The sequence below is a fragment of the Empidonax traillii genome, unplaced genomic scaffold (genome assembly GCF_003031625.1).
Source record: "Empidonax traillii isolate 1590-97213 ecotype Southwest subspecies unplaced genomic scaffold, ASM303162v1 scaffold503:size689781, whole genome shotgun sequence".
Lineage (NCBI taxonomy): Eukaryota > Metazoa > Chordata > Aves > Passeriformes > Tyrannidae > Empidonax > Empidonax traillii.
The window spans coordinates 494,282-521,657 of NW_020955696.1; the positions used below are offsets into that span (position 1 = coordinate 494,282).

At 40.6% G+C, this 27,376-nt stretch overlaps 1 protein-coding gene across 1 annotated transcript in view; it reads right to left on the reverse strand.

Annotated features, from left to right (window-relative positions):
• AFF3 (AF4/FMR2 family member 3) overlaps positions 1-27,376 on the reverse strand; it is a 273,032-nt gene that overhangs the window by 97,510 nt on the left and 148,146 nt on the right. Inside the window, exon 6 of the mRNA XM_027896601.1 lies at positions 24,424-24,475. Within this exon, the coding sequence (XP_027752402.1) occupies positions 24,424-24,475 (52 nt within the window). The remainder of the gene's footprint in view (positions 1-24,423; positions 24,476-27,376) is intronic.

Genomic DNA, 27,376 nt, shown 5'->3' on the forward strand with positions numbered 1-27,376 from the left:
GGTGGTGAGAACGTGCCCCACAGACCACAGCACTTTCTGAGAATGATGCTTGGGCAGAAGGACCCAGAGTACCTCCCTAAAAAATGAGAGAAATGCAGAAAAGCAGGGAAACGAACCCACATGAGCCCACTCCTTGAGCAAGGAAGCCACCTAAAAATGCATAAATACTCAGAAAGAGGGAAGAGTGATGAGCGGCATACCAGCAGCTCATGCCTAAGTAGTCCAATCACTCTGAGGGCTTGCCAGAGTTTCATGGCTAATCATGCTCTGTGTGACAGAAGGAAACACATTTGGGGAATAAAAGTTTGGAATGGGCTGCTTGCAATTTTCTAATTCATTTCTTGCCTCCCTACCCCTGCTCCCAAAGGCTCTCTAGGGTGTGATTAGCAGTTATTTACTAATGCTGTCACTCTGATTTCCGAGCAATTGCTGATGCTGCCATCCACAAAATATTCATTTCAAATGCGAAATGAAAGAAGAGTACATGAACTGCACTTCTGCCTATGTGTCAGCCACTGTGGCAGAAATCTTGGGGAATTTAATGTGTCTGAGACAGAACTGCCACTGCCAAGTCTCCCCACTGAAGGTGTAGCATCTGAATTTGTACTCAGTGACTGTTTCCTTACAAATGGTTTCTCACTGCCTAATCCCCAGCACTGCAAGCACCCGTCCTCATGCTATAGTCATCATGAGGATACCTCCAGAACACACATTTGTATTCTTGTGCTCCCCTGCAGATGAACTCAGTCATCTTTACAACACGTTTACCAATGTTCAGACCTGAGGCCATGGTGGTGTTTATCCCTATTTTGCTGGTGGGGCAAGGGAAGTAAGAGGTTCTCAAACTTTGCTGCATTGAAATGAGAAGTGTCTTGTCTTGTATCACCAAAGCAATGGGTAAAGCAGGAGGTCCATGTCCCTGTGCGATCCTTTGGGCCTTGCCCTGCCTGCCAGAGCCTCATGATGTATCCCTCTGCCATGGCATCCTGCTGGCACTCCTCTCCAGCTGCCTGCTTACCTCCATCTTACAAGCATTTTTAGAGTTGCAGCTTCACAGCATACAGTCCCCACTCAAAACCAGAGTCAGGATGACATTCCTTGTTCTGGGATATACAACTTTGTGTTGGTTTCTTTCAAGCCTCCTTTGTTCAAGTGAGGCTGAATGATTAAATTACTCAGATTATCTGATAACCTGCTCTATCCCCACTGTTTCTTTCTATGTCATCCTCCAAAAAGTTTCATAATCTGTGATATATGACCTAGTTGCCATCTCCTCACAGAATGAAATAAGTTTTGGTTGATTAGAACTTATATTTCTGTCCTTGAAAGTAAAACACTGAACACAAATAATTTTGCTCTTATGCTTCAGTTTCTTAATGATATTAAAGGAAAGAAAGCCTGTTTGGGCTCCCCCCAAGCTATATGTGCTGTAACAGGGGCCAGGTGATCTGTCCTTAAACTTTCTTCCTCAGCCATTTGGCATATGACACAGCATTAACTCTCTTCTGGGGCTTACCCAACATTTCAAGGTACATCAGAATGACCCTAAGTTTTGCTAGCCAGTGGTCTTCATGTCTTTATGGTAGCATAGAAGATCTGAGGCTTATGGATACTTCTATCAGGATAACTGATTTTAAATAACTTACTGTCTCTAGATACTGTTCAGCTTCTTATCTGTCTAACAAGCAAAAACAAACCTGTTTTTTCTCATGTAAAAAATATGTATCAACTCTACTATTGTTGCAGCTTTAATATTTCCAGCTAATAAGGGGCTATTACTACAATTTCTTTATTGTTGTTGTTCTTTATATATCTTAACAAAACCCATATTCTCATTTTCCTTGAACTTTCCTCTAGTATCATCCATTCCTCTTATCCATCTTCAGTTTTTTATATTTTCTTTTTAGACTGATTGTTATGTTTCAGGTACATGTATTCATGCTCCATATATTTTAAATTTCATGTCCATTGCTTTTTCATTTCTAATTACTACTTTTACTTGGACACTGAAGATGAGCTAGCTTTCAGCAAAGTTGTTTTTTCCCTTGATTGTAGAAATGCAGCCTTTAGCTAACTTAACAAACACTGCTTCAAAAATTCCAAACTTCCTTGTTTCTTTTTTTACCCCATTAATTTCTGGTCAACAATTTTTTATGCTTTGGGACACCAGCCTTTCCTTGCTGGGACTGTCCCTTATTTTTCTAGCTTTGACATAATAAAATCATGATCTGGTTCACAGGCAGCCATGTACTTCCCATCCAGTGACTAATTTATCTTTACTCAAAGCAGGGGTGAGAATGTCTGATGAAATGTCCTCAGTGCTAGAAAAGTGCCGCAAAGACCATCCACAACCTTCGCTTCAATTTCACAGCTGGCTGTGCTGGACCTCTAGTGATACCTTTCAAACTCAGACCTCTGGAATCCACCTGATCCACCCTGCCTTTGCTTTACAGGTTGGTGCTGAGGGTGCAGCTTCGTCCCCTCCGTAACCGGAGTTGATATTCAGTTGATATTCAAGCTCTGGGATGAAGAAGATGTTTATTCGACACGCCAAGCTGGAGCTTTTCATGTCAAGAAAGGCTAGAGGAAGGGAGGAACAGGCTAATTCGGTTCTTCCCAAAGGCACATGACTGACTGGCTGACACAGAGAGGCTATTGAAGAATATGTACATGGCACGGGAACATATGGGAACTATACCTCCTCCATTCCTTCTCCAACTCCAGCCAGTAGAAGCACATCTGTGAAAGACACACTGGGACCCCCAAAGTTTTCAGCATTTCCTTTCAAATACTTTTCCTAGCCATTTCCTGGAAAGTCACTATATATATTTTACTCAGTCCTGTCTGCAATACTTATAGCTTCATTTAGTTTTAATATAGTTATAAATGGGCTGTAGCGGCCTGCTTTTTTTAATAACTAAGTAAATGAAACCCTGTCTGTAATAATAAATGAACTATCCATCTGGGAGGCCTCCAGTAAAAATTTCAACAGGTATTTATTGCTCCTTTATGTAAACAGTACTCTGGACAATACAAGTGATTATACTCTCTGTCAGCCCTGTCAGGAAGGAGACAGTATAGTTTTGGACGAGGTTTCATAACGTACACACTGAATTTAGAGGGGTTTATTTGACTAGATGGAGAAAAAATGATTAAAACAAGCAAATAAACAGACAAGAATCCAGTTGGCTACTGTGAAAGAAAGCATACCATTTCATTTAATGATATGGCTGTGAGGATAATCTATAGAAAACTGGCAGGTCCATAGTGCTATAGACTTCTTGCAACTCCAGATGCTTCACAGACACCTCCCTAAACAACCCCCTCAAAAGTGGAAGGAGTTTCACTGTAAAATCAACAATATAGAGGCTTTAAAATATATTGTGCCCCTATAGGTTCTCATGGTATGGAAGAGCAGTGCCTCAGGAAAATCCCCACTGGAGTGCAAGAGACTTAAAACCGTGCTATCCACCCCTGGCAGTCATCCCTTTCTCTCATGGACACTGTTCACACACTGAAAGGGCAATAGCACGATGCTTTTCAAGTAATGAAATTTTAATTAAAAAAAAATCTCATTGCCAAAATCATCTTCATACCACTATTATATTCTGGCTCCTAATTACACACCATTACATTCCACTATTGTTGAAATAATACAATGTCACAATACATTGTCAAATAACTAGTTCAGCATGTGGCAGGAGAGGGGAAGAAAAAAGAAAGAAAGAAGGGATAGAAAGGCCTAAAAGCTCATATATGGCCAGGGTGATGTGCCATGGCCTGATGCTGAGGAGTGAGCTGTGGAGACTTCTGCGCATTAAGTATGTAGGGGCTGTTGTGATTTTTGCCAAAGTTCCCAGTCCTCAAATTTCTGCAGAAATGGGCTTAAACCTTTCCCATGAGCAGTTTTTTCAGGGCCTTTCATTTTCAACCAAGCTAGGCATAGGGAAAAATGTATTTTTTTTCCTTTTGAGGCAGATTACAAAAGGCAAGCAAAGCTCTTGGCCAAATGCCAGGAAGCATTCTGCCCCATGGGGCAAGCGGATTGCTGCTCGTTATGGACACCTGCACCCTGCAGGCTCGGCTCAGAGTTGGGTACTGCTGCTCCTGAAGGGGCTACATCCATGGCCATGGTGTTTCCAACAGCTTTATTAAGCTTAGCATGCTAACAAACTTCATAGGAGATGGTGCATTAGTGACAGAATTCTCTTTTCTCTGCTTTTTATGTATCGCAAGATGCTGAAAGGGGAAAAGATAATCCCAACATGGCAGACACCTCTAAACTGATAACAGTCACACCAAAATATGGGAGTTTTCAGGTTTGTCTGAGGATGGGCTGAGGGAGGGAGGGAAGAGGTTGCTAAGGCAGGGCCAGGACACAGGGCATAGGCTCTGTAGGGACAGGGGAGCTAGAGGCAGGCACTGGCACCTGGGGCGAGCTCGTGGCCATGAACTTCACTGCTGGGGGAAGAAAACATGTGTGCAATCTGCAGTGGTCAGATAATTCCCTTACTTCCCATGGAGGTGCACTGAAGGGATGGTTACTCATGGAGGATTTCATTAATTCAAATTGTTCTGTGCAGCTCTGGTCAAGGTGTGTGCATGGGGTGGTCCATGGGCTTCCAGGCACAGACCCTCAGCTGCCCTGCGGTCTGATGACACTGAGCATTTCAGTGCTTGTTTCACTTTGAGATAAACCCTTCTAGGATTCAAAATGGGAAATTCCTCTTCCTTAGAAACAATCTCCTTTGGACATTGCAACAGCAGAAATAATCAACTGAGGGCTGTTCCTTTGGAGAGAATAGCTTTATTCCCAGCATTCAGATCTTGCATTTGCTGTGCAGAAATACACCATATGGACTCCAATATATATGTATTTAAAAAAAAAAAAAAAAAAAAAAAAGAAGTATTTTTTCTTTAAAAACAATCTTTGGGAAAAATTATGAAGTTGGCTATCAAACAGTAAACCACACTATATCTCCTTTATAATGTCTCTTTTAAAATATACACCAGGGAACAACTCTCATAACTCACTCGACACACACTATCTTATGAGTTATAGGTCAGTCTTCTATGCACAGAGTGTGCGTTGCACTTCCACACAACCTTATGAATTTTCCATCCCTCATCATTCGTATTGTGTCAGAATATCTATTACAAACCCTTGTTTGCAAGAAGGGCTTCTATTTTCTCCTCTCATTTTATCACTGTTCCTAAATTTTCTTCTGGACACCCGCTTGGCACGCTGGCAGTACCATGCTGGCAGTTTCTGAGAAAAAGTCATATTCAAAAATCGTATGTCAGGGCCGTAATGTCACTTGCAAAGAAACATCCTTTTTTAACTAATAGGAGTAGTGTATAAAAATGAATTAGACACAATTGTATTCTGATTGCCAAATTCTACCACCCATCTGCTAACTACCACAACCATCTTGTAAAAAATAATCATCTGGAAATCTAAATGATGTTTGATAATGCTTACTGCCACTGTAAATATTTGGAAATGTTGAATCATCTTGACAAAAATGTCAACAATAATTTTTCTTGAAGGCTCAAGCACGGACAAGACTCTAGAATCTTGTGTGAGGGATTTAGAGCTGAGGAGAATTTTCTAACAAATAGTTTAGCCATCAAGAACAGTGCAAGGACCAGCCAAAATGCTTGGCAATTGTTAGATTTGAGCAATACTTTCTGCTAAATAACTAAACAGGTTTAAATTCTATGTAAAATGATTAATTTCAACATTTCTGAAATGCTATACTTCATTTTCTTCTTTTAAAAACATTACTTTGAAATATGCTTGTATCTAGTACTAAAATAAGGTTGCCTAAGCACCCTACAGAGTGAGGTAATCTAAATTAAAAGATTAGCCCTGAATGTTTTTGTTTTTTGTTTGTTTGCTTGTTTTTGTTTTTGCTCAGAAAGTAAACACAACTGTTTTTATTTTCAGTTAACCCACATGATTTTGTTATATCAAACAAAATATCAATTATCCATGCTGATTCAGAAGTTAATTTTATTCAGTTTGCTAAGTCCTGAACATAGCCTTGTTTTGAGTTTCAGATGGATCCACAAAACTTACTGGCTCCTTTCATTTTTTCCCACTCATTGGCAGTTAATTGAAGCTTTCAGTGAAATAATTTTTTTTTCTGTCATGAGCTATCACACTGCCATCAATAGAAGCAAACATCGATAGCAGTGTTGTAAGCAAGTGTTGGTATGAACCAAGCACACAGGAAATGGATTCTCAGATTGTTCAGTGACTGAAATGGAAGGATTTGCGTTGCTGGTTTTTTAGTGTTTTTTTTTAATTTTTTTTTTACAAAGTCGGATAGGAATGAAGACTACGTGCTCAAATCTGCTCTATTATACAACTTGTTCTTTGGTTTGTCCATTTGATATTTATAATTGTCTGACACTGAGTTCCCAGGTAATGAATTCCACGTAGTCTCCTACAGGATCTACCTATAGACTCCACCTTTGAACAAATGGTTTTAAGTATCACAGAATCACAGAATATGCTGAGTTGGAAGGGACCCACAAGGATCATCAAGTCCAACCCTTAGCCCTGCACAGGACCATTCCCAGTAACCACACGATGTGCCCGAGAGTATTATCCAAACACTTCTTGAACTCTGTCAGGCTTGGTGATGTGACCACTGGGGAGCCTGATCCTGTGCCCAACCACCCCATGTGTGAGGAACCTTTTTCTAAAATCCAACCTAAACCTTCTCTTCAGGCTGTTACCTCGGGTTCCACAGAAGAGAGGTCAGTGTCTGACTCTCTTCTTCCTCTCACAAGGAAGTTGCAGACTTAACTTGTTATTATTTGATGTCAGATTGAGTTCAATCAAAAGAATCATTATTTCAGAAGTACTTTTGGGTGTAAAAATAAAATATTCAGGACTTAATATTGACAGAGCTGTGGGTAATGGGTCATTATCTGTTTTATATTTAGGTAAGAATAAACCCTGCAGATAATAATGTTAATTTAGTACAATTGTAAATAACTTGTGATCAAATATTATGTTTCTATTATGAAATATATATTTAAAAGGTCACATATACAAGAGATGACGACTTCTAAAGAATTCAATTCAGTAGTTTTAACCATTGTTAACGGTCAAAGGTGGCTCATCTGAGCTAAATGTATTGGGTTAGTTCCATCATCGGTGTCACTACAGTGAGACTGGTTTCATCAGCAATTAATTTATCCCACTCTATTATGTTCAAGGAAAACGATTTTTACTGGTAAGAGAAAAAGCTTCAGATGTACATGCTATATCAGGCACTTAAATATTTTTAGTGCTGACAACAGCAGAGAAGGCTGATAAAAATACAAAATAAAATAGGCAAAACTTAGGAGACTGACAATAAAGATCTTTGAAATATTTAAATAACTTATCAGAAGTTCTATAAATGTGTAGACTATCTCCAGCAGAGAGTTTAATAGTCTGAAGAAATCACTTTGTATTTTTCAGTTTACTACAGAAAGGTTTTTCCTGTTCCAAAGATGCAGCAAACAGCCCTCATTACATCTTTTTATAAATATCTCATGCTTCAAGTTTATTTGCAATTTAGAGGAGTGCCAGGGAAGAATAGGGAGTAAAGAAAGGAGTCTGCCTGAATTTTCTTATCGATACTTTTTCCCACTCTTTCTTCTAGCTCAACACCAAAGCACGAGGGCTTACTCTCCTTATTACCACTAGCATGAAATAGGACCCATCCTATCAAGACAGCTGCCAATTTATTGTTGGGCTGCATTCTATTGCACTGTTTCCTAGTTAGAGAGTTCTGTGTAGGTACATTTCCCAAACCCCTATGATGTCAAAAGTAAGCAAACCCATGATAATTCCCATTCAATCTGAGAGCTGACACCAAGGCAAAGATATTAACTGTTTTTTAAAAAAAGTCACACTGTTCAATCAGATTCAGAACTGGGAAGGAAACTCCAGATCCTGTTGAGAAGACATAGGCACTGCCTCAGTTGTGCCCACGACCCAATATCTTATGCAGTTCAGTCTCTGCTTCACTTTTGAAACCTGCACTAGGAGGAAAGAAAAAAGTGAAAGAAAGCCAAAAACAAGGTGGGAAGATGAAGATGTGCCAAAACAATGCCTTTCTCCACACAACAATATCTCTTCCATCAGAGCACAGTAGTTACTGGAGAAGAATATGTCAACACTCAAGAGTCTGTCATTCTCTGGCAAACACACGTTCCTGCCTGAAATGGGAGGAGCAGGTTTTATGTAAAATGTTTCTGTAAAATGTTGCAAATAAAAAATAAAATTGGACCGGACAATTTTAATTTCTTCCAGAAAAACCTGTTTCAATTTTACCTATTTTGGTATTTTAAAATCAAACTTTGATCATTTTAAGCTACATGTGAGAGATCATTCATTCTTAACAGGGAGTTGTTATACTGCCTGTTTAGAGTAGGATTAAATAAACTTTTATCATGCTGGGACTGTTAACTCTTGACATTCTTTACTGTTACTCTCACATAGTTATTAACTCTTAATAGTCTTTGGTTTGGGCTGTAATTGCTCCTTCCATTAGTTTTTTTGAGACCTGAAACTGCACTCAAAAGTTCCCTTTAAATACGTGGGTTTTGGTGGAGTTTTTCCCCCATCTTTTAAAAGCCAGGAGAACTCGCTGCTGATTGTTACCATGAAATACTAAAAATAAATTTCAGCAGATGTATGAAGGAGCAGCAGATAGATGCCTTCTGCACCCCGGCCTGAGACCACTGGGGCTGTGCATGGGATGTCAACCACAGCTGGGATGATGGTCCCTGACTGCCTATAAGCTGTGAGGGGTCTGCTGCCAGCATCACATTCTGTGGGGGGACTGAGCCTGCCCTTGGCTCAGCACCGGTATGGCTCTGCTACTAAGCAGGCAGGCAAGCCCACCCAAATTCAGCCAAAGCCAAATGTCATACTCAGCGGTGTCCTTTGTCACAGCAAGAAGGGGCAGGTGAAAATTAGCTTGGAAGGATGGTCATGTCCTCTGCGGTGCTCCAGGGTCTGGGGCTTGGGAGCGAGAGGGAGCGCTGCCCACAGCTTGCAGCAGTCACCCTTGCACAGGTCTTGGGGCTACTTTGGCTTTTCAAGCAGCTGAAATACCAACTTTGTCCCACAGTCCCAACTCTGAAGCTGACAAAAAGTTAAATGGGGACACAAGATGTGCCCTTTTCCAGCTGCTTGCAGCTCAAGGTCAGTCCCTGAGGAGTTCTGGGATGCTACTCAGGGCTGGGGTGAGGAACACTGTCACACATTGCCCAAGAACCACACTGGGGGTTCGAGAATGTTGAAGACCTGTGTGAAAGCATAAAGGAGTGAGTAGCTATTTAACAACAAACATGGATATTCAGAACGGAAACTCAGGCCACAGCCCCATTTTGCGAGTTCAGGCACAACATGAGCCTCTCTCGCAGCTCTGCTCCAACACTGCTCCTGAGGTGTGAACACCCTCTGACACCCAACATCAAGAAGAGATCAGGGAGCAGGCGCTGGCACACCCCTCGGGGCGTCACTCCTGTGCGCTGGCAGAGTGACAGTGGCCACACTGGCCTTGAGCTGCTCTCCCTCCTCCGAGGACTGTGTTTCGTCTGCTGTGCTAAGACTGAAACCCACGAAGGAGTAAGGAGGAAAGTGCATTAGCGAGAACTCACCTTGTGGTTTTAATTATTAGCATCTTTGGTGCTCTTCAGATGGTGATGCTACTGTATAACATTAGCTCCCTGTATAGGTAATGAATGGGAGCTGTATACTGTGAGCATTACAGCATCAATCTCAAAGAGATTTAAGGGAAAAAAAATAAAACACACACAAAAATAAATATATGAAGCTTGGGATATAGAAATACGCCTTTTCTTTAGAATGCTGATTAGTTTTGCATCAAATCACAATAAAAATAGTCCCTAGGGCTCATTTTACTATTTGTAAAAGGGTAATAATGATTAGCTTTACCAGTGTTAGTAGCAGGCTTTGAGGGGGACTGTATGTTCAAAAGAAATACTAATGACCCAAAGAGGTCATTAGTTTGGGGATATTCTGTTGGACTGGCACCAAATCTCCTCTTACTCTATGTAACAAATCAGACGAAGAATGAACTTTCATCTGTGTTAGCTTCAGGCATATTTGAAATTACTTAAATGAATGCAATAGCAAAGTAATTTTATTCCACTGTTTTACAGCAGTTTTCCTACTCTGCCAAAGGCAAAACCAGTGAGCCCTTGAAGGACAGGAGGCTGCTGAGAGGGTTATATTTTGTCATATTTCTCTACTGCTCTGCACCAGAGGACTCACCTCATCTCAGCAAACAGCCCATCACGGTGGACAACTACTGTGAGCTCCACCACCAGGCAGGGAACCCCCGGCATTTCGTTTGAGCACCTGATGAGGTGCTAACTGTAGCAGGTCTGTGTGACAGGACTATAGTCCTAGATGTAATTTCCTACACCTTATTACCACATAATAATGGCCTCTTAACAACCAGGCTAATCAAGAATTAATGAGGCACTAAAACACTTTAAGGAACAATGACGAATTAAAAAATTTCTCTTATGTGTTTTATTTAAAAAGCAATCCATTTAACAGCCACTGCCCTTACTTTGAAGTCATATAAAAAGTCTTGGTCCTTATCAATGTATCAACCTAAAATTTTTATTAATTTATCAGTTATTACTTATGTGAGGCTGCACATAACCTAAAGAGAGTAAAACCAGATTTGGGTTCTGTCTGCCTCCCTCACATCTGTCCATTCGTCTGCTCAGGCACTGCCCTGCTCTCACATGGGAAACCTGTTTGCCCAACAGTGAAGTACCACAACAAAAATGGAACAAAGTCAGCCCAAATTAACACAACTGCCAAAAAGGCATTTTGCATCATCTCTGGAAGCTAAACTGTAATTTCTGGTTTGTTTTTGATTTGGTTTGTTTGTTTTGGTTTTTTTTGTTGTTGTTTTTTGTTGGTTGCCTTCCCCCCCCCCCAGGAAAGGAGGGTGCACTTCAATGGGGACACATCCTTTGCGGAAGTGTTAGAGCAACTCTGAGTGAAAAAAGTGGAGAAAAAAAAGTAGCGGTTTTTTACACTACTGAAGGATTTCATATCAGTGACTCAATGCTGAATTAAAGCCTGAAAATATGTGCCTTTACCATCAGCCCAGAAGCGATAATCAAAACAAAAACATGCTCAAGTTTGAGTTATTTTTTTAAACTTCCTTCTGTGGTGAAAGGGTGGGGGATATATACTGGTTTGCTGAGAAAATCCCCAAATAGATCATTCTGTGACAGATAACAGTTATGATTATTAATTCCACTGCTGACATTGAAATTACACTGATTCCCAACATAATGGATGAGTAAATAGCACATCAGAAATTCTCAGATGCTTTCACATTTCCTATGCAATCAAAAAAAAGAACTCCCTCATTAAATAATACAGTCTCAGAAAAGGCAATTTGATTAAATAAACCTATCTGTCAATCATGCCCAAAGTTATAAAAGGAAAACACTTTGTAGCTAAGTAAAACTTTTCTCCATATTAATCTCTCTCTCTTATTTTAATTTTTTTTTTCTTGCGTAATTCTTAAAAGAGAAGGAATGGAAAGCTATGTGCCTCAAAGGAAGATTGGGGCAATACCTGGGCACCTGACAAAAGAGTTATAAGTTATTCTTTACCATGAGGCAAAGATGACATGATGGAGAAATCAAGGGAGAAAGTAGAAAGGAAGGAAATGACAACATGCACTAATCCAGAAACCTGAGCTACTGAGGGTGTATTTGTGTATCCCTTGTTACATATATCACTTTATTTCTCTTCTGTTTTTCAGGAGAGGTGGAGACATGTCTTGTGAGGAAAAAGTGGAAAGGGAAGGGCCAACAGAAGTGAAAAACAGTAAGAAATGAGGCTGCAGGTGATGAATCTTTACAAAACCAGGGCTGGAATGGTAGGAGAACAGCAAAGAGCATGCAGCAAGAAGGAAAAAGGAAGGAAAGAAAATCAGGAATGGTGAATGGCATGGGATGGACAGCAGGTAACAAGACAGGGAAAGACATATCAGAGATCATCCTGAGCATTGGATCTAAGGTGTCCAAGGATACCTGGAGAGTGGCTAAGGATGTGAGGCTTCAGAAGTGCTCCCCAGGTTTGTGCTTCTGGGATCCCTTCTGCCCCATCCACAGAGCCCCCACTACCAAAGCAGCAAACACATGTTCTCCTGTAGCAGCAAATGAGGCTACACATTACCCATCTGCATTACAACAACAGTGGGGTTAATTTTTGTGCTATTTAATTTCATCAATGCTGTGGGCTGGGGAAGAGTTGTGTAACATGGTGTGATGGGTGGAAAGTCTCTGAACGTCACTGTGTCTGGTGGCCAAAGACAGGAACAGGGTCTGGAGGCTTCCTCTCCTTGTCTTTGGGAGGCAGCAGCTTCTTAGGACATCAAATACTTAATTAACTGAGCTGCAGAATTGTAGGATAAGGCTTATACAGTGCCTTCCCTGATGGAAGTGTGTCAGCCTGGACCACGCTGTTCTTGGTGAGTTTAAAGCTAATACAATTCATACGGAAGATATTCTTTGAGAAGAACCAGATATTTATTTGGATAAAACACTGAGTGGATGACAAGTGCATGCAAAGAAATAAGATGAGATTTTAATTTCTCTCAAGTAGGAAAACATAAGCGGCTTGAGCAAGAGGTATTTGCTTTCCAGCTAGGCACCAAGGCTTTTATGTTCTTCAGCACACAGAAAGACTTGTTCTTCTCATAGTGAATTCATAGCTCTGCAATGTCATTGAACCAAAAGGGATCATGCTAAAGATATACCTGGCCACTTCTATTAGATAAAAATAAATCAAAATAATTTTAAAAGGAGGGCTGGTGCTTTTTATAATCTTTCCACAATGCCTGAAGATGAAGGTTATTAAGTTGTCCAGCTACTGTTTTCTAAAGGAAATATATGCAAATTGGGAATAATATTGATATTACAGGTCCTTCTACAAACCTAACTTTGACATCCAGCTTTGTGCCCATCTCTCATTGTTTAGGCATTATATATGTCTTTGTATTTATTTAGTATTATGTATTACATAGAGTAATGGAGCTCCTAAAATCCTGGCTGACAAATCTTCTTTTACTATACCTCTGATCTTCCCTTTTGTCTCTTTATTCCACTGTTTCCCAGCCTTCAGAGATGGAAATTTGGTCCTGACTCCTGCCTACTCAGCACTGGTCACAGGAGGCAGCTGTGGGTGCTGCAGGGCTCCTTACAGAAGCATGCTGGCTTAAGAGTGGCATCAGCCAGCCACTCTTAGACAGTAGTGAAACCCACAGAAAAGGCTCAGGGAGAGGTTTCTTTCTCTTGAATACAAAGCCTGAAAGAATAAACCTCTTCAGGGGAGGAAAGAACAAACCTCTTCAGGGGAGGAAAGAACATCCCTCCTGAGCTGACTGTTCCTCTCCTGGCCTCTCTGCAGGACCGCTCACTCCCCGGAGCTGTGCTGGGATTACTGTGCTGTGGGATCAGATGGTCAGTGTGCTAATGGCAGCTGTGAGGGATGTGGAAAAGAAGCAGACCTCCACCCTGACAAAGACGGGTTCTTCTTTTTTTCCCCCCTCGGTCTTTTCATGTGCAGTCACTTTTTCAACACACACAAGTCATCCTGCTTTACTGAGACTGCTCACAGTAAGGCACGCTGCTCTTGGGGAAACGTTTTTTAACTGAAGTGGACACGGACAGCACAGCTTAAGCACCACTCTAGGCACCCACAGGAATTCTTGGTCTTTCAAACAATAATGCCGAAAGAAGTCCTGCTGGAAGGCATCATGCTTGTCTATAATTATTTATGAGATCAAAACCTTGCTCTGTGACAGAGGAAGACCCAGGATTTTTCAACAGTTTGTGGCAAAAGACTTTATCCTTTCCCTTTCACAGAAGTCTACAGAAACTGCTGTTGCTTACAGTGATTGCAAGTATTAGAGTTTGTGTCTCATATTACATTTTTTGTATAAGTTACAAGGAACACATGTGGATTTTATGTGAGCAGGAATGTTCGTTTTTTCTTAAGTCCAGCAGTTAAAACCGGTATAGACCAGAGTGATGACAAATTATTTTCGAGTTTATGTTCTGTGACGTTCTGGGGTTTCCAACTCCAGACCTTCTCCTCGCTCTCTGCTGTATTTGGAGTCCATCTGAACTACATCAAGACGGGTCGCACATCTGGGTTGCCTGCCTCATCTCCCTAGGGGACTTCAGACCAGAAGGCCCCCTCTACCCCCTCACTATAAATGCCACAAAAATTGGTCATCAAACCAGGTACAAAAGGGTAATTTGCTTATCCTTTGTCTGTATCATGCTGCTAAATACTTTTAAGAGATTAATTGTTATGATTTGTCTTTGCTTTGATAGCAGGAAAGCTGATGTGAATGTACAGGATTTGCACCCATAATTGCACTAAATTCTAATGCAATTAAATACACAGTAAGTCCACATGTTTATCAGGTAACCGATCAGTTCTGTTTTAATTTAGTATGCCTGATCTATCACACTTTCTGGAGTGCATCTCTGAAGAAATATGTCGAGAGATGCCTTCTCTCTGCTGACAATTGCTTACAGTTTATGTCATGAAAGGGGGAATCAGAACAAATGAATCCTGACAAAATATCTTACAAAACTAATAAAAATCAGCATGCAGAAATGCCAGCTGTAATTGCACTATTTTGCCATAAAAGGTCTGTGGGCCAATCAAACCGTGTGGTTGGTTTTTTTTTTCTTTGGAAAAATTTAGCTTTTTTCTTTGTAAGTCAGTGGCAGAATTGCCCTGCTTTTGCAATGATCAATAAGTATAACCCTTTTGAATCTCAGGAACAATATACCTAATCCAAACCTTTGTCCTGCTTCATCTCCAGCTTTGATAGCTTCAGTGTGTCACCCTGCTTGCTTGTCAAATCTATCATCAATTCTAAATTGCCGATAAATATATTCCACATCTCTTTGGGGAGATGAAGCTTGTCTGCATGCTAAACAAAGAACAGAATGCAAAAAAGCCAAGATACATGCTGAGATATAATATTCTCCTTTTTAAAATACCACAGGTGAAATGATAACATGGAAATATTCTTACCCTGAGGAAGACAGACTCCAGTTGTAGCTTAGCAAATCAAAGACCAGAAAACTTGCTTGCAATAACATCCTAACAAATCCAAAGAGTTATTTTTTCCCCAGTTAAAAAATATCCACACTCTGACTTTTAATCCAAATCCGTAGATTAAGGCAGAAGAACTTCAATAATTTGTTTAGTTAGGTATGAAAACTAATTTTTCATGAAACTGCCAGCCTGCCACTATAAAGGTTAAAAAAAATAATAGTTATTCATGGCTGAAGAGTAGGGCTTTTCCACACAGGAAAATTCATCATCATTGCAGGTTTCAGTATCTTTTTGTATTTTGCATGGCAAATAAAAAGTTGTCCACCAAGTTTGAAAAGTCTCTTTCTTTCGAGTTGGTCATTCTGTAGGAGAAACAGGCGTTTGTTAAGATTCCCTTAATTTGGTCTTCATAGTCATAAAAAAAGTTAACATCAAAATAGGGAGCTTCTCATTCGAAATCTGACTTTCTTGTTATTAAAAAAATTTATCTGTGCATCATCAAAGTAGAAAACTAAGGCACTTCAAATTCCCAAATCTTTCCATTCCTGGATAAGCTTTAGTGTTCAAATGTTAATAGGATGCCTGCATTAAAAAATAAAAAAAACTAAAAAAACAACAAACCCAACAAAAAAATCCCAAACCACAAAAACCCAAAACCAAAACAAAAAAAAAAAAATCCCCCACAAAAAATAACGCCTAAAAAAACTTGGCTTCTCTTCGGGCTCAAGAGTCTGTGAAACAGACTTTTTCCACACTATGACCTCAGTCTTAGGATTTCTCTTTTGCAAAATGTTAGTTATTTCTCTTGGCAGGTGGCCAGAACCCTATATCTCTCTTTCTCCCCCTCTCGCCCTCCTCTTCTCCCCACCCTCCAGGCACACACACACCTCTCCTCTTCCCATCACCCAGCGATTCAGCCCTGGGATAAGGCTGACAAGGCATAGGGTGGAGAAAAAAATCAGGTTACGACACCCTGGAAGTATCAAATGCTCCCAGTTGCTTTTCTCTTCTTTTGGACCCATTTTGTTTTGTTTCCCTCTCCAAAACCCCGGGGGGAAGCCAGCAGCCCCCCGCACCCAGCAGTGGTGATGCCCCCACCAAGAATCAGCCCTGGCGGGTTTCAAGTTGCAGCCGCTTTTGCCCAGGGCAGAGATTTCCAAAATGTGTTACCCTGGCAACCAGGAATTCTAGCCCAGCAAAAAACACCGCCATGCACACCACAACCCCAATGTGTGAGACGCTGAGCTTCCATTTATCATTTTCTTCAGAGAAAAAATACGTAGCAGGGTCGATGGTCTCTGTCTTCCTGAAGGCATTTCCAGTGAAACAGCCTTCTTCCCAGGTATTTGCATCTCCCCATTTTCCTGGCAACCTCTCTTTAACCACTGTATTCTAAGCTAATATATAATCCATATGAAATTCCTAATTAGTCCCTTACAAATGACAAAGTCCAAGGAAAACAGTGCCTAAGAGAAAAATAATATGTTTTCGGTGCAATACAGGAAAACATTTCCTCAAGCATGATGATATTTTAGCCAGTTAAATTAGTCAGCTTTATTCTAAATGACTTCAAGTGAACACTGGTGATACAGAAGCATTTTTTGACTTGGTATAAAATTAGAAATAATGCCCATCAATATAGTAAGTTTTCCAATGGGACAAAAAGCTGCTGTTTCAGAAGGAAGGTTTCTCTTGCATAAAACCTTCCCCTTCAGCTTTGAGCCAAGGGTGGCATCAAAACGAGGACAGCTTCCCACAGCTAATTATTTTTCCCTACAGTGTGCAGAGTACAGGCAGATAGTAAAGGTGAAGGTGGGCCTCTATCAAGGGTACTTGGTAAATAAAACTCTGCATAGAGCAATAAGAGTGGTTAACTCAAGCTATTGGCTATATCTGGTAAAAGAGAGGGACAGAATTTAAAAATAGGACAGTGAAAGCCCTGTCTCATCCCATCTAAGTCAAACAAGACTCAGTAGTACTTTTATTTAGCATTCACCTATCCCCATTTCTGTTGACATCTCAGATAATGCTTTTTATGATCTGACTTGAAATCAACAGAAGCTAAATTTTGTCCCAGGAAAACCACAGCTGCAATTAAGGTCAGATTTGGCTCCCAGGTGTTTCCTTTCTAAACTGAACAAATCAGCTCCATGTCATCTGCTTTCAGGGAGATCATGTTTCTAAGATATTTTTATATGACTTAACATGCTATTTAGATATTTTTTTTTTTTACTTGTATCATCTTTGACTGCTATGTGTCTATATTTTTTGCATGGCAAAAAAAAAAAAAGACAAATAATACGAAATTTATTCTTCCTCCTTAACTTTGTACACTTTAAAGACAGATTCAATAAAGATCTGTGTGAGCAAATGTCTTCCAAGAAAATGTCTTTATAGCATTTGAAGAAAATAGACATCTTGGTATCAACTTACAATAGGGTTTTCTGTGAACTATCAGCAGCATTGTACACTGTAAACTCAAAAAATCTGTGCTCAGAAAAGGTTAGGAATTGGCAGGAAAAGTTCACATCAGTATTTTGACAATACCACAGTGGCTCTGATGCATCCAACAGGTTGAAATCATTTTGTTTCTGGGAATGGGAAGTTATGGTGGAATAATATTTTTTAACAGTCTATATATTAAATATGCAGAGAAACACCCTGTATATGGACTGAAGGTAATTCTTCAAGGGACAGGGCAGAAAAATGAACTTTTTCATGGGACTTTGAGAGCTGAGTAGGGTGTTTTAAAATTTTAGCTGTTTTCGCTGGACTGGTTGAGCAGAGTGACAGTCTGGCAGTGTTAGGGGTTAGCTCGGCAAGCCAAGGCTCAAGTAAACAGGTGGAATAGTGCAATGAAGCCAGCCTTCTTCTTCTGCCAGCGACTTAGCTGATGGATAAACACCAGACTTTCACTTCTACAGTCTTCAAGACCTCCATCACTCTGAAAAAACACTGCCTTCATTCATCATGCTAAGGAGTTTTTTTCTTTTTTTTTTTCTTTTTTTTTTAATCATGGACTGCACAACTTCTCTCAGAAACATCACAGATGTACATTCAGTTATTGACACACTGATGTTTCAAAAACAATAAATTTCAAAAATTAACATAAAATATGCCATTTCATACTGGTTTTCATCCCTTGGAAGTTGTGCTTCTCAGCAGCGCAGGATCGTCTGTGGCTCATGAGGAGCGGTTGATATGCTCCATGACAGCCCCCCAATAAAGCCTGTGGAGTTACTAAAAGAGGTTTCACCAAATCATTGGTTGATGTGTCTTCTGCAAATGTCCTTGTCACCTAAAATGCCCACAACCTGAGCTGTGGAAGACTGGGAAGTTGCCCTGGTATCTTAATCTGAGAGCTAAAATCCATTTCAGGGATTACATCCCATGAAAGCTTGGGCAGCCCTTTTTTGGAACCAACTTCCTCACTAGCATGGATTTCACCCTTTCCGTTGTCCTCTAAACCCATCTGTTGGCTACTTTCTGGTTCAACTGACTTGAACCATCATGGTCCTTTTGGCAAACAAAGAGAAGGATATTGAAGATGTACCGCTGGAGGGACTTTTTTCCTCTGCAGCTTGAATGCTTTGTCCCTTCCCTATTTGCCATCCCTCCCTCCAGTTCAGCAAGACAAAAGCCAAATCCTTCTAATTTAAATTGTATGACCCCTCTCCCAAGATTGAAACACTGTGGGGATAGGTGATGGGTCAGGAGCTGCCCCTGCACACCAGGTCTGTGGGCACATGGGAGAGATAGCAGCTTCTGCTACAGCTTTCTCCCTACACTTGGCACTTCTCAGGACATTTACCACTTCCTACCCAAGTTTGTCTTTGAAAACTTAAATCACTACTCATTTCCTTTACTGTTTTGGGTGAGTAATCCTCAGCCTTTTTTACAGAATATTACATTTTTCAACACCTTGTACAAATATTAGTAAGATAATCTTCATGGTGGTCCAATTATTTTAGATGGGGAAAAGCCAAGGTTAACTTAAAATAACTTGCACTGGGCCTTTCAGTGAGGTCAAGTGAGATTAAGGCTACTCTTTCCTTCCAGTGTTCCACCAGGTTGCAGTTCACATCACAGTAAGACTCCCAAGTTCATATCACACAATATTCTGAGTTGGAAGGGACCCACAAGGATCATCAAATCCAATTCTTAAGTGAATGGCCCATAAAGGGATCAAACCCACAACCTTGATGTTATTATCACCATGCTCTAATCAACCGAGCTAAGCTGTTGCCTGAAAGACTTAAGGTCAAGACCACACGTCAGCCAGATGTGAGAAGCCAAGCTCCCTGGGGGCTAAGGGTGGGACAGAGCGCTGATAACACTCGCTCAAGCTCATTGCCTCCATTTGGGACTGGTTCTCTCTGGTCTCTGGAGGCACCTTGTAGCCCCTCTGCCTCAGTCTTCCCACTTGCAGAAGGGAAAACCAGCAGGAGTTTTTGGCTGTTTATCCATGAGTCACTCTGAAGATACAAGGGGCAACACAGAGGAGAGGAAGAAAGAACCAACAGGCGACAGCTTACACCACTACAGACATGTCACATCAAGCAAGAACAACAGCCACTTCCTATTCCATTCCTGAAGAAGAATTAGGGTGGTGAGAACAATAAATAGGTGTCTGCAAATGGGAAACTTGGAAGCTGCTGGATTTAGTAGTTAATGAAGACCCCCCTGAGCAATTCTGCAAGTGATGCTGGGGACCAGTGCAGGGAAGGAACAGAGCCAACATCTATTTCTGCCTGGCAAAAGCAAACAAGCCAACACACACACACACACACACACACACACACACACAGTGTGGTCGTTGTGATTCTCAGAGAATATTAGCAAAGGATAAAACCTGCATAACTGCCATAAATTATAAAAGCCTCCCTCAATCTTGGTTAATTCTCTTGTAGAAAGGGAGGGAAAAATCTGGAGCAGCTCAGCATGAAAACAATTGTGGGAGGGTTAATAAAGAGACAGCACTGAGGTATCTAGTTGCTAGCCCTGATGTCATTAAGTAAGTGCACTAGAAATGTCGAGGTAAATGCATAACAGTGAATCACAGTCAGGCATGATTAACCTTGGGTAGTCTGAACTGGAAATCATTTACAAACACAAAGGTACTGAAGAACATCTCAACAGACATCGAAAGTCATTCCAAGAGCAGGAGTCATGCTAAGTGCTTTGTGTATGCATGCCATTTTTTAATTATTGTCATATTTTGCACGTAGGAGGATGGAAGATCCCTCACGCATGGAGGACTTTCTGTGGCACTGCAAGGTCCTTGGAAACATGTGTACTGCTTGGAATCACTTTGCCTTGCACACAAGTTTTATAAAATTAAAAGTTTTAGTTGCAACAATCCAAAGCTTAATGAAAGGACACCGTTTTTGCCAAAGAAAGAATAAAATTCTACAAATTCAAATATTAAAGAACAAAAGAGCTCTCTATCCATTCCCCACTCCTTAATACAGCCCTCCAGACTAAAACTGGTAAAACTCGGGGTGGGGGGGGGGGGGGAAGAGATTTTAACAAAAATTAGGTGTTTTTAGCAAAAACTATGAAAGTTCTTTGACCCTTGAAAATTGACCCTCTTATCATAAAACCAGAAGAACAAAGCAGTGCTGGATATTTCTTAGCAGTCCTAAAAGTTTAGAAATTCCCATTGAAGCTGTAACCATATGACCCATAAAGAGCTACATATATTGAATACAACAACAACAAAACCCCTTCAAATCCACAATTCTCATGGTTTTAAAAGCATTCAATTACAAGGAACATGACAATTACAAGGAACATGAATCAACTGGTGAAGACTCCAGACAGCTTAACACCTTTGTATCTTTTGTTGCAATTCTTCAGTGCCATCTCAGGTGATTATTGTGCATGAGGTGGTGAAGGCCACAGGAATATTGTGCAAAACAATACAGCTCTGCTTAGATTTCTTTCCTGCTTTCTCATCAGTCTCATTCTCCTAAATCCGTCTCAGTTATCCTTAGCGTTGTAATAACTGCCCTTATTTAGCTGCCTCATTAGGATGCTGCATCAATTAATGTGCATCATCTAATGCATACTAGTTTTTAAATGTTTAATATTATTATCAGTGGAGAGCTGTGTCATACCAAGTCCTTCTAGGGAGCTAATGCATATAGGGAAAAAACTGCTATGCATAATGCCATTCTGAATGATTACTGTAACCAAACCCCTCTGAACAGACCACCACATGTCCTGCACTCTAGGTTTCTGTAATTTAGGAGCTTACAGGTAGCACCTTCACCCCCTGGTGCTGCAGGTCTTAGAGTTATGTTTGTTTTTGAGGACCTGGAGACCAGTGGACAAGGCATGAGGAATGTCTTGAAGCGGAGACGTCATGTACATGCTTGGTGCGCAAATGCCTCACTGCCTGATTCAGGAGGGTAATCAACCTGTCCTTTGAAGCTGCATAAATAATGTTTGGATGGAGGTAGTATATCTGCACCAGGGATGAATTAACTGCCATTGAGTCATATAAACCTGGCTTGAGTGTGTGGCTTGTAACATGCCTGAGGAAAATAAAAAAGACATTTTCAAGAAAGAAACATTAATTTACTCCTCCCCATCTTCTCTGTTATTTTCCTCTAGGCAAACATGACTTACTTCGTGGGATTTTTTTGTTGCTGTTTGTTCCATTTTCACAGGGAAACACTGATTCACAGTGAAATGAATTCACAGATTCTCCTGGTCAGGCCTGAACGTGCCATCTTTCCTATATCAATATTGTTCCTTTTTAGCACCCCTACCAGGAAATGCCAAGTGGACTCCTTTGACACTCAGGGGAGTGACACTTCGCAAGAAGATGCAGGCTTTTCTACCCACAGGGACCCCTGGCAGCATTCATGTCTCTTTGCACACCCCTGCAGCTCCTAGCTGGGCACTGCTGAACCTCTCATCCAGCTGCACAATGGCACAGCCTTCTTTATGTGTGCAAGGGAAGATTACATCCCATACTGTGGACAAACTGAGCCCATACACACCTATGTGTGTGCCTGCACTGCAGGTCCCCCTGCCTGTGCATCGTGTACACAGTTGTGGGTTGCTACACCCTGAAAAGAGCAGAGAAAGTCTGTATCCATGACTGCCTGAGATACCAGGGATAAAAGCCTGTCCTAGAAGAAGGTGGAAAAGAGAAGAAACCCGTGGAAGGCAAACAACAGGGTAGCACAAAGAGAACTGAGGCATCAGTGTGTGCCTACATATCGACATACTTTCCTTCACTATAATGCTCATGGATCCAGCCCTCTGCTGAGTAACATGCACATTTTAGTTTGTTAATGGCTTTTACTTGTATCACTCTTCCTTCTCTCTTGTTTTCAGTGTTTGACCTCTGGTTTTCTCTTTTACTGTTCTCACTTTTGTAGCTCTTTCTGAAAATGTGATGTTTGCAATTCTTTTTTCTATTCTTTGCTGTATCCCCCCTCTCATTTTCTTCCTACTGGTTCCCTTCCTCTCATTTCCTCTTTTCTCTTCTGCCTCCTTTTCCACATAATTTCTATAACTAGAAGGGCCTCTGCTTCTTGAACTCAGTCATTTATCAACAGTAACCAGTTGTTTCTACCTCTAAAAGTTGTTCTGGGAATCAAGGTATGCTGTAGAATAGCCTTTGAATATAGTAACAATTTAAAGATAAGCATTTTAAATATACTATATCTGGTAGACAGCACAGTTTCTGAAGGTTGTACTATCTCTTATTAGGCAAGGAACTGTTCACACTAGACCAGATTCTGAGGTCTGTTCTATCTAATATAGCCCACCATATGACACAGTATGTAGTCTCAAACCAAATTTGTAACCATAATGAAGTGTATCTCTGAACTCATATTTTGGATTCAGAGATACCACTATTGCAGGTTCAGAGATTGTACAGGATCCGATGAAAGAGCAGAAGGGAACATTCCTCATCAAAGAAATACTGTCTAACTAGAAAAACACCACTTTGGAGACAGCTTATGTTTTACATATTGCTAAATATGAGCAAAAATAAATGTGTTCATTTCTCAAAAATACCTCCAGATGGCATTAAAACCCTTCTTCTTTTGGTCCTTACTGCGATATTATTTTAAAAAATGATAATTATTGGAATCATTCTTTAACCATTCCCAGCAATCATACTATCAGAAGGCATAAGGCTGCTAATGCTTAATTCATTTAATAAGTTTGGCTAAATATGCTCGCATACTATAATTACATTCCACAACACAATCTGCAGGGCAAACCATTTCTTACACCGTGTCAAATGTTTTCTATATTCATTTTCAGAAGATTTTTTTAATGCGTATTTGCAGCAAAAATCAAAACATCCCAGAATAAATCACTGTTATTGTACCTCCTTCTGTGAATACTTTTGGCCATGTAACAAATGGTAACACCTTATGAGATTTACATGATATAATGCTCTGAATTTAAATAACAGGAATCAGAATACATAAATTATGGGCCAGATGCATTCTAAAATTCACATGACCTACTGTTACAAGAACTTCCCTCCCTCAAATGGGATTAAAAAGGTGAATGGTTTTGCAGAAATTCATAATGCTCCTGCCTGGTAGTTATTAAAAGAATTCACTTATCTCAGTTTGGAAGACTGATGCCATTTTTTTTTTTTTTTTTTAACTTTCAGCCCATCTGTTTCATAGACTGGTTTATGTTGGCAAAACAATTCAGTCTTTTGTATACTAGAGTTAAAAATGGTAAAAGCTTCTATTGTTGCACTAGAGTGAAGGTGAACACTGATATATTACAAGTGCCTGTTCCCATCTATTTCTCGACTTCTTTTGTTAATTCAAAAACATCAACAAAATCGTGAGAGACCAGAGATAACTGTAATTGGATTTCAAGTAATTCAGAGGTGAAGCTGCAGACTGCAGTCTTTTAAAATTACATCAGTACATCAAAGGCATATGTGACATAATGTTTTTTAGCAAGTGTGACAAACTCCAGCAGCATTAAGGTAATGTTGAAGTAAGGTTGTAAAGGCCAGCCTCGCACACCCACAAAAATAATCTCATATCTATTCAGTGTGATACGGAGCCATTTCACTTGCAAAGATCTCTGACTTACTAGCATGCAAAAGTTATAGGAATAATTAATGTTTAGTCATTATCCAAAAAGCCGGTTTAAGAAAAGCATCAGTGAAAGAGCTTTATCCTAATGAAAACAAACAAATTCTATTTTGCCCAACAAATCTGATAAAAACACAGCTGTCTTCTCCAATTTTAAACGCAAATGTGACTTACGATGTATGGGTTGCGCTTTTCTCTGGGCTCTTTGGCTCTACATCAGTTTTTCCTTTAAAAGAGAAGAAGACAATGACATCAGAAGTGGGTCAATATGGAAACTGCTCAGATATGACATGTCATTGCTTTATTCATTGCTAACACTGACCGCTCTTGCCACACACACACAGACAGGTGGCTGTGGAGGCAACCACAGGGCTGCAGGGGCACTGCTGGAGCATTTGCTAGTGGTGGGTCAATCCTGACTTAACTTTTCTTGTTCCTGATACATGTACCCTCTAAATATCAGGCAGAGAAACTTCACAAGAGAGGCTGCTTAGAGGCCACAGAATTTATCGGGGAGCAGACCCTGGAGCAAAGGAAAGGATTTCCCTAGGACTCTACAGTTCTGCTACTGAGAGTGTACTCCATACAACATGCACTTGCTCCAAAACCCTGCTCTAGGAACAGTAATTATTTCATACAAAGCAAAACAGTATCAGCAGGAGATAGTAAGGCAGTGATTAGGGCACAAATCTGCCAATGGATATTTTGGTTCACATGCATTTTGACAGATTAAGGATGTGTTCTTTTGCACCTGTAAGTCAGGGGCTGGGGAAGCCCTCTTTGCCATGTTGTGCATTTTGGCAAAGGCACTCAGTGTCAGAGAGGTGAGGTACCCAAAGGCTTGAGAAGTATCAGAGGTCCAAGGGATGCCTCTTCACATTTCCTTATGACTCACATGGGTCCTGGCATGTTGGCTTGTTATGACGCCCATACTGGGTCCAAAATAATATATCTGCCCAACACAAGTTAGTTACATAGCACAGACAGGGGCAGGCAGGCTGCTGGCTGATGAGGTGGTACTGCTTCTGCTAAGTCAGGCCAAATCCTTCTCCCTCCTTTCTGCCCCCCACTCCCCATCAAAACACAGGAAGGCTGATGTTGTTTTTTGTATTTAATGTTCTCTCAGTAACCCAAGAAAGCTACACTTCATTGTAAGATTTCTGTTTAGCTCTACCATGGATGTACAGGTTATGCCACTCCACTTGAATCACCTTGAATTCTGGACCTAGCGACTGTGCAGCTGCTGCTCCTCTTGTGTGTCACTGGATGCTAATAGCTGTCTATACATGAGTTTATGTTGCCTAGCAGACAAGGAGGCACAGAGGTTGAATGTGACTGGTTTACTGACGGATGTGTTTTTCTCCATTACCTTTTAATGAGCTTTGTTAAACCAAAATCCACCTGTGCCTTCTGAAAAAAATGTGAGAAATGCTTATTTTGGCCAGGCTGTTGTGGTGTTGCCTGATTTTCTGCTCACTGAATTGAGCGGGTTTTGCATCAACTCCCGGTCGACCTAGTCCATGCACGTGAGCATTATGCATCATCCATTTGCTCCTGACGAAGTCCTCATCTTCAGTTTCCATACAGTAATGGCTGGAAGGGGCACCTCTGGAAAACTTGCTGTTGCCTTCAGAAGAGGCAGATTTTGCTACCAATGTTCTTCTACTGCTGCACAGAAAGAAGCTGAAGCTCTTAGTCTAGACAGTGACATTCTGGAAGCAGGTGCCTTGTAGAGGAGGTTCTGAGTATTGCAAATACTTTTAGATCTTGTCCTTCCCCCTTCTGGAAGGGTTTGTGTCTACCCAACTGAGGTGCCTAAACTTTATTGAACAGGATGGGGAAAGCTCTGGATGACTTCAAAGCCACTGATGCCTCTGTGGGCCTCCAGGGAAGTTAAGCACTTACTGTAAGAGGACAGCTAAAGGCACCTAAAATTTAGGCATGAACGGGGCATCCGCATGGGACAGAATACATCCACCCCATAATCTCTACGTTGCTCTTCACTTTTAGCAGAGACCTCAGAAAGTATATCCAAATGATAAACTTGCTAGCTAGAAAGCTGTTGCTACAGTATATGTTTGTCAGCCTTAGGGTGCCTGGAGCATTATGGTAATTTGGAACAAGAAACCCACAGAAACAGTTGGCATATATTCAAAGATTTTCTATTTGTAACTTGGGCTTTTTCTAAGTGATGAATTATTACCATGAACACTGGTTTGTTTGAGTGTGAGAGGGAATATGGATTCCTGAGTGCTCTGCCAGCAGAGTTCACATTAGTTCTACTTTCAGCAATATATGTTAATGCAGCAAGAAGGGAAATAGCATATATACTGTGAGGAAATAGGAAAGGGAATCTCTGTGATTTAGCCAAGCTGGATATTAATGAATTACCCTACAATAAGTATTTGTAACTGCTTTTATGCTAATTGTCACTTAACATACTTCTGTGTGGAGGGCAAGGATGAAGCCTGTTACAGATGGTAGAAACTCTTCAGTCCAGCCTATCAGAGTAGAAAATCTGGCCATTAATTCTTTATTTTATTCTCACTTAATTGAATCTTAGAAATTTCAAAAATATGTGAAGCTTAAGTATAATTGAATGTCATAGGTATGGTACAATTTTTTTTTTTTTTGGACAAGCGTATGTAAAAGAGAATTACCTGTCACAACAACTTGGCTTTTTTATACTTAGTCTTGGCCAGACTAGGATTTGCTTTTCATTTTTATATAACCTGCCAAATGCATGCAGGGAGGGAGACTGGCATTTGCCAAATTGCTGAATCTTCTCTAGATTCTTCTGGCTTCTTCTTTTTGGCCACTAGTGTCATCCTTTGTTTTTCTTAGTCTTTTTGGAATTGACAAAGAACGTGCTCCCCACCTTGCTATGGGACTGCTGTTAGCACACCTTATTTCAGGTGCTAAGTGCTGTGCATGTCTCCTGAAACCAGCGTGTCTGTGTGTCGGAGGGTGTATGTGCACACATGCCTCCAGAAAACACACAGTAGAAACAATTAGCCCACAGATCCTTACCCACAGAGCTGGGAGTTCTTGGCTAGTTTCTACCTCATCTCACGCCACTTCTTTCCTAACATTTTTAGATACAAGCAGAAGGTATGTGTCCAGATTT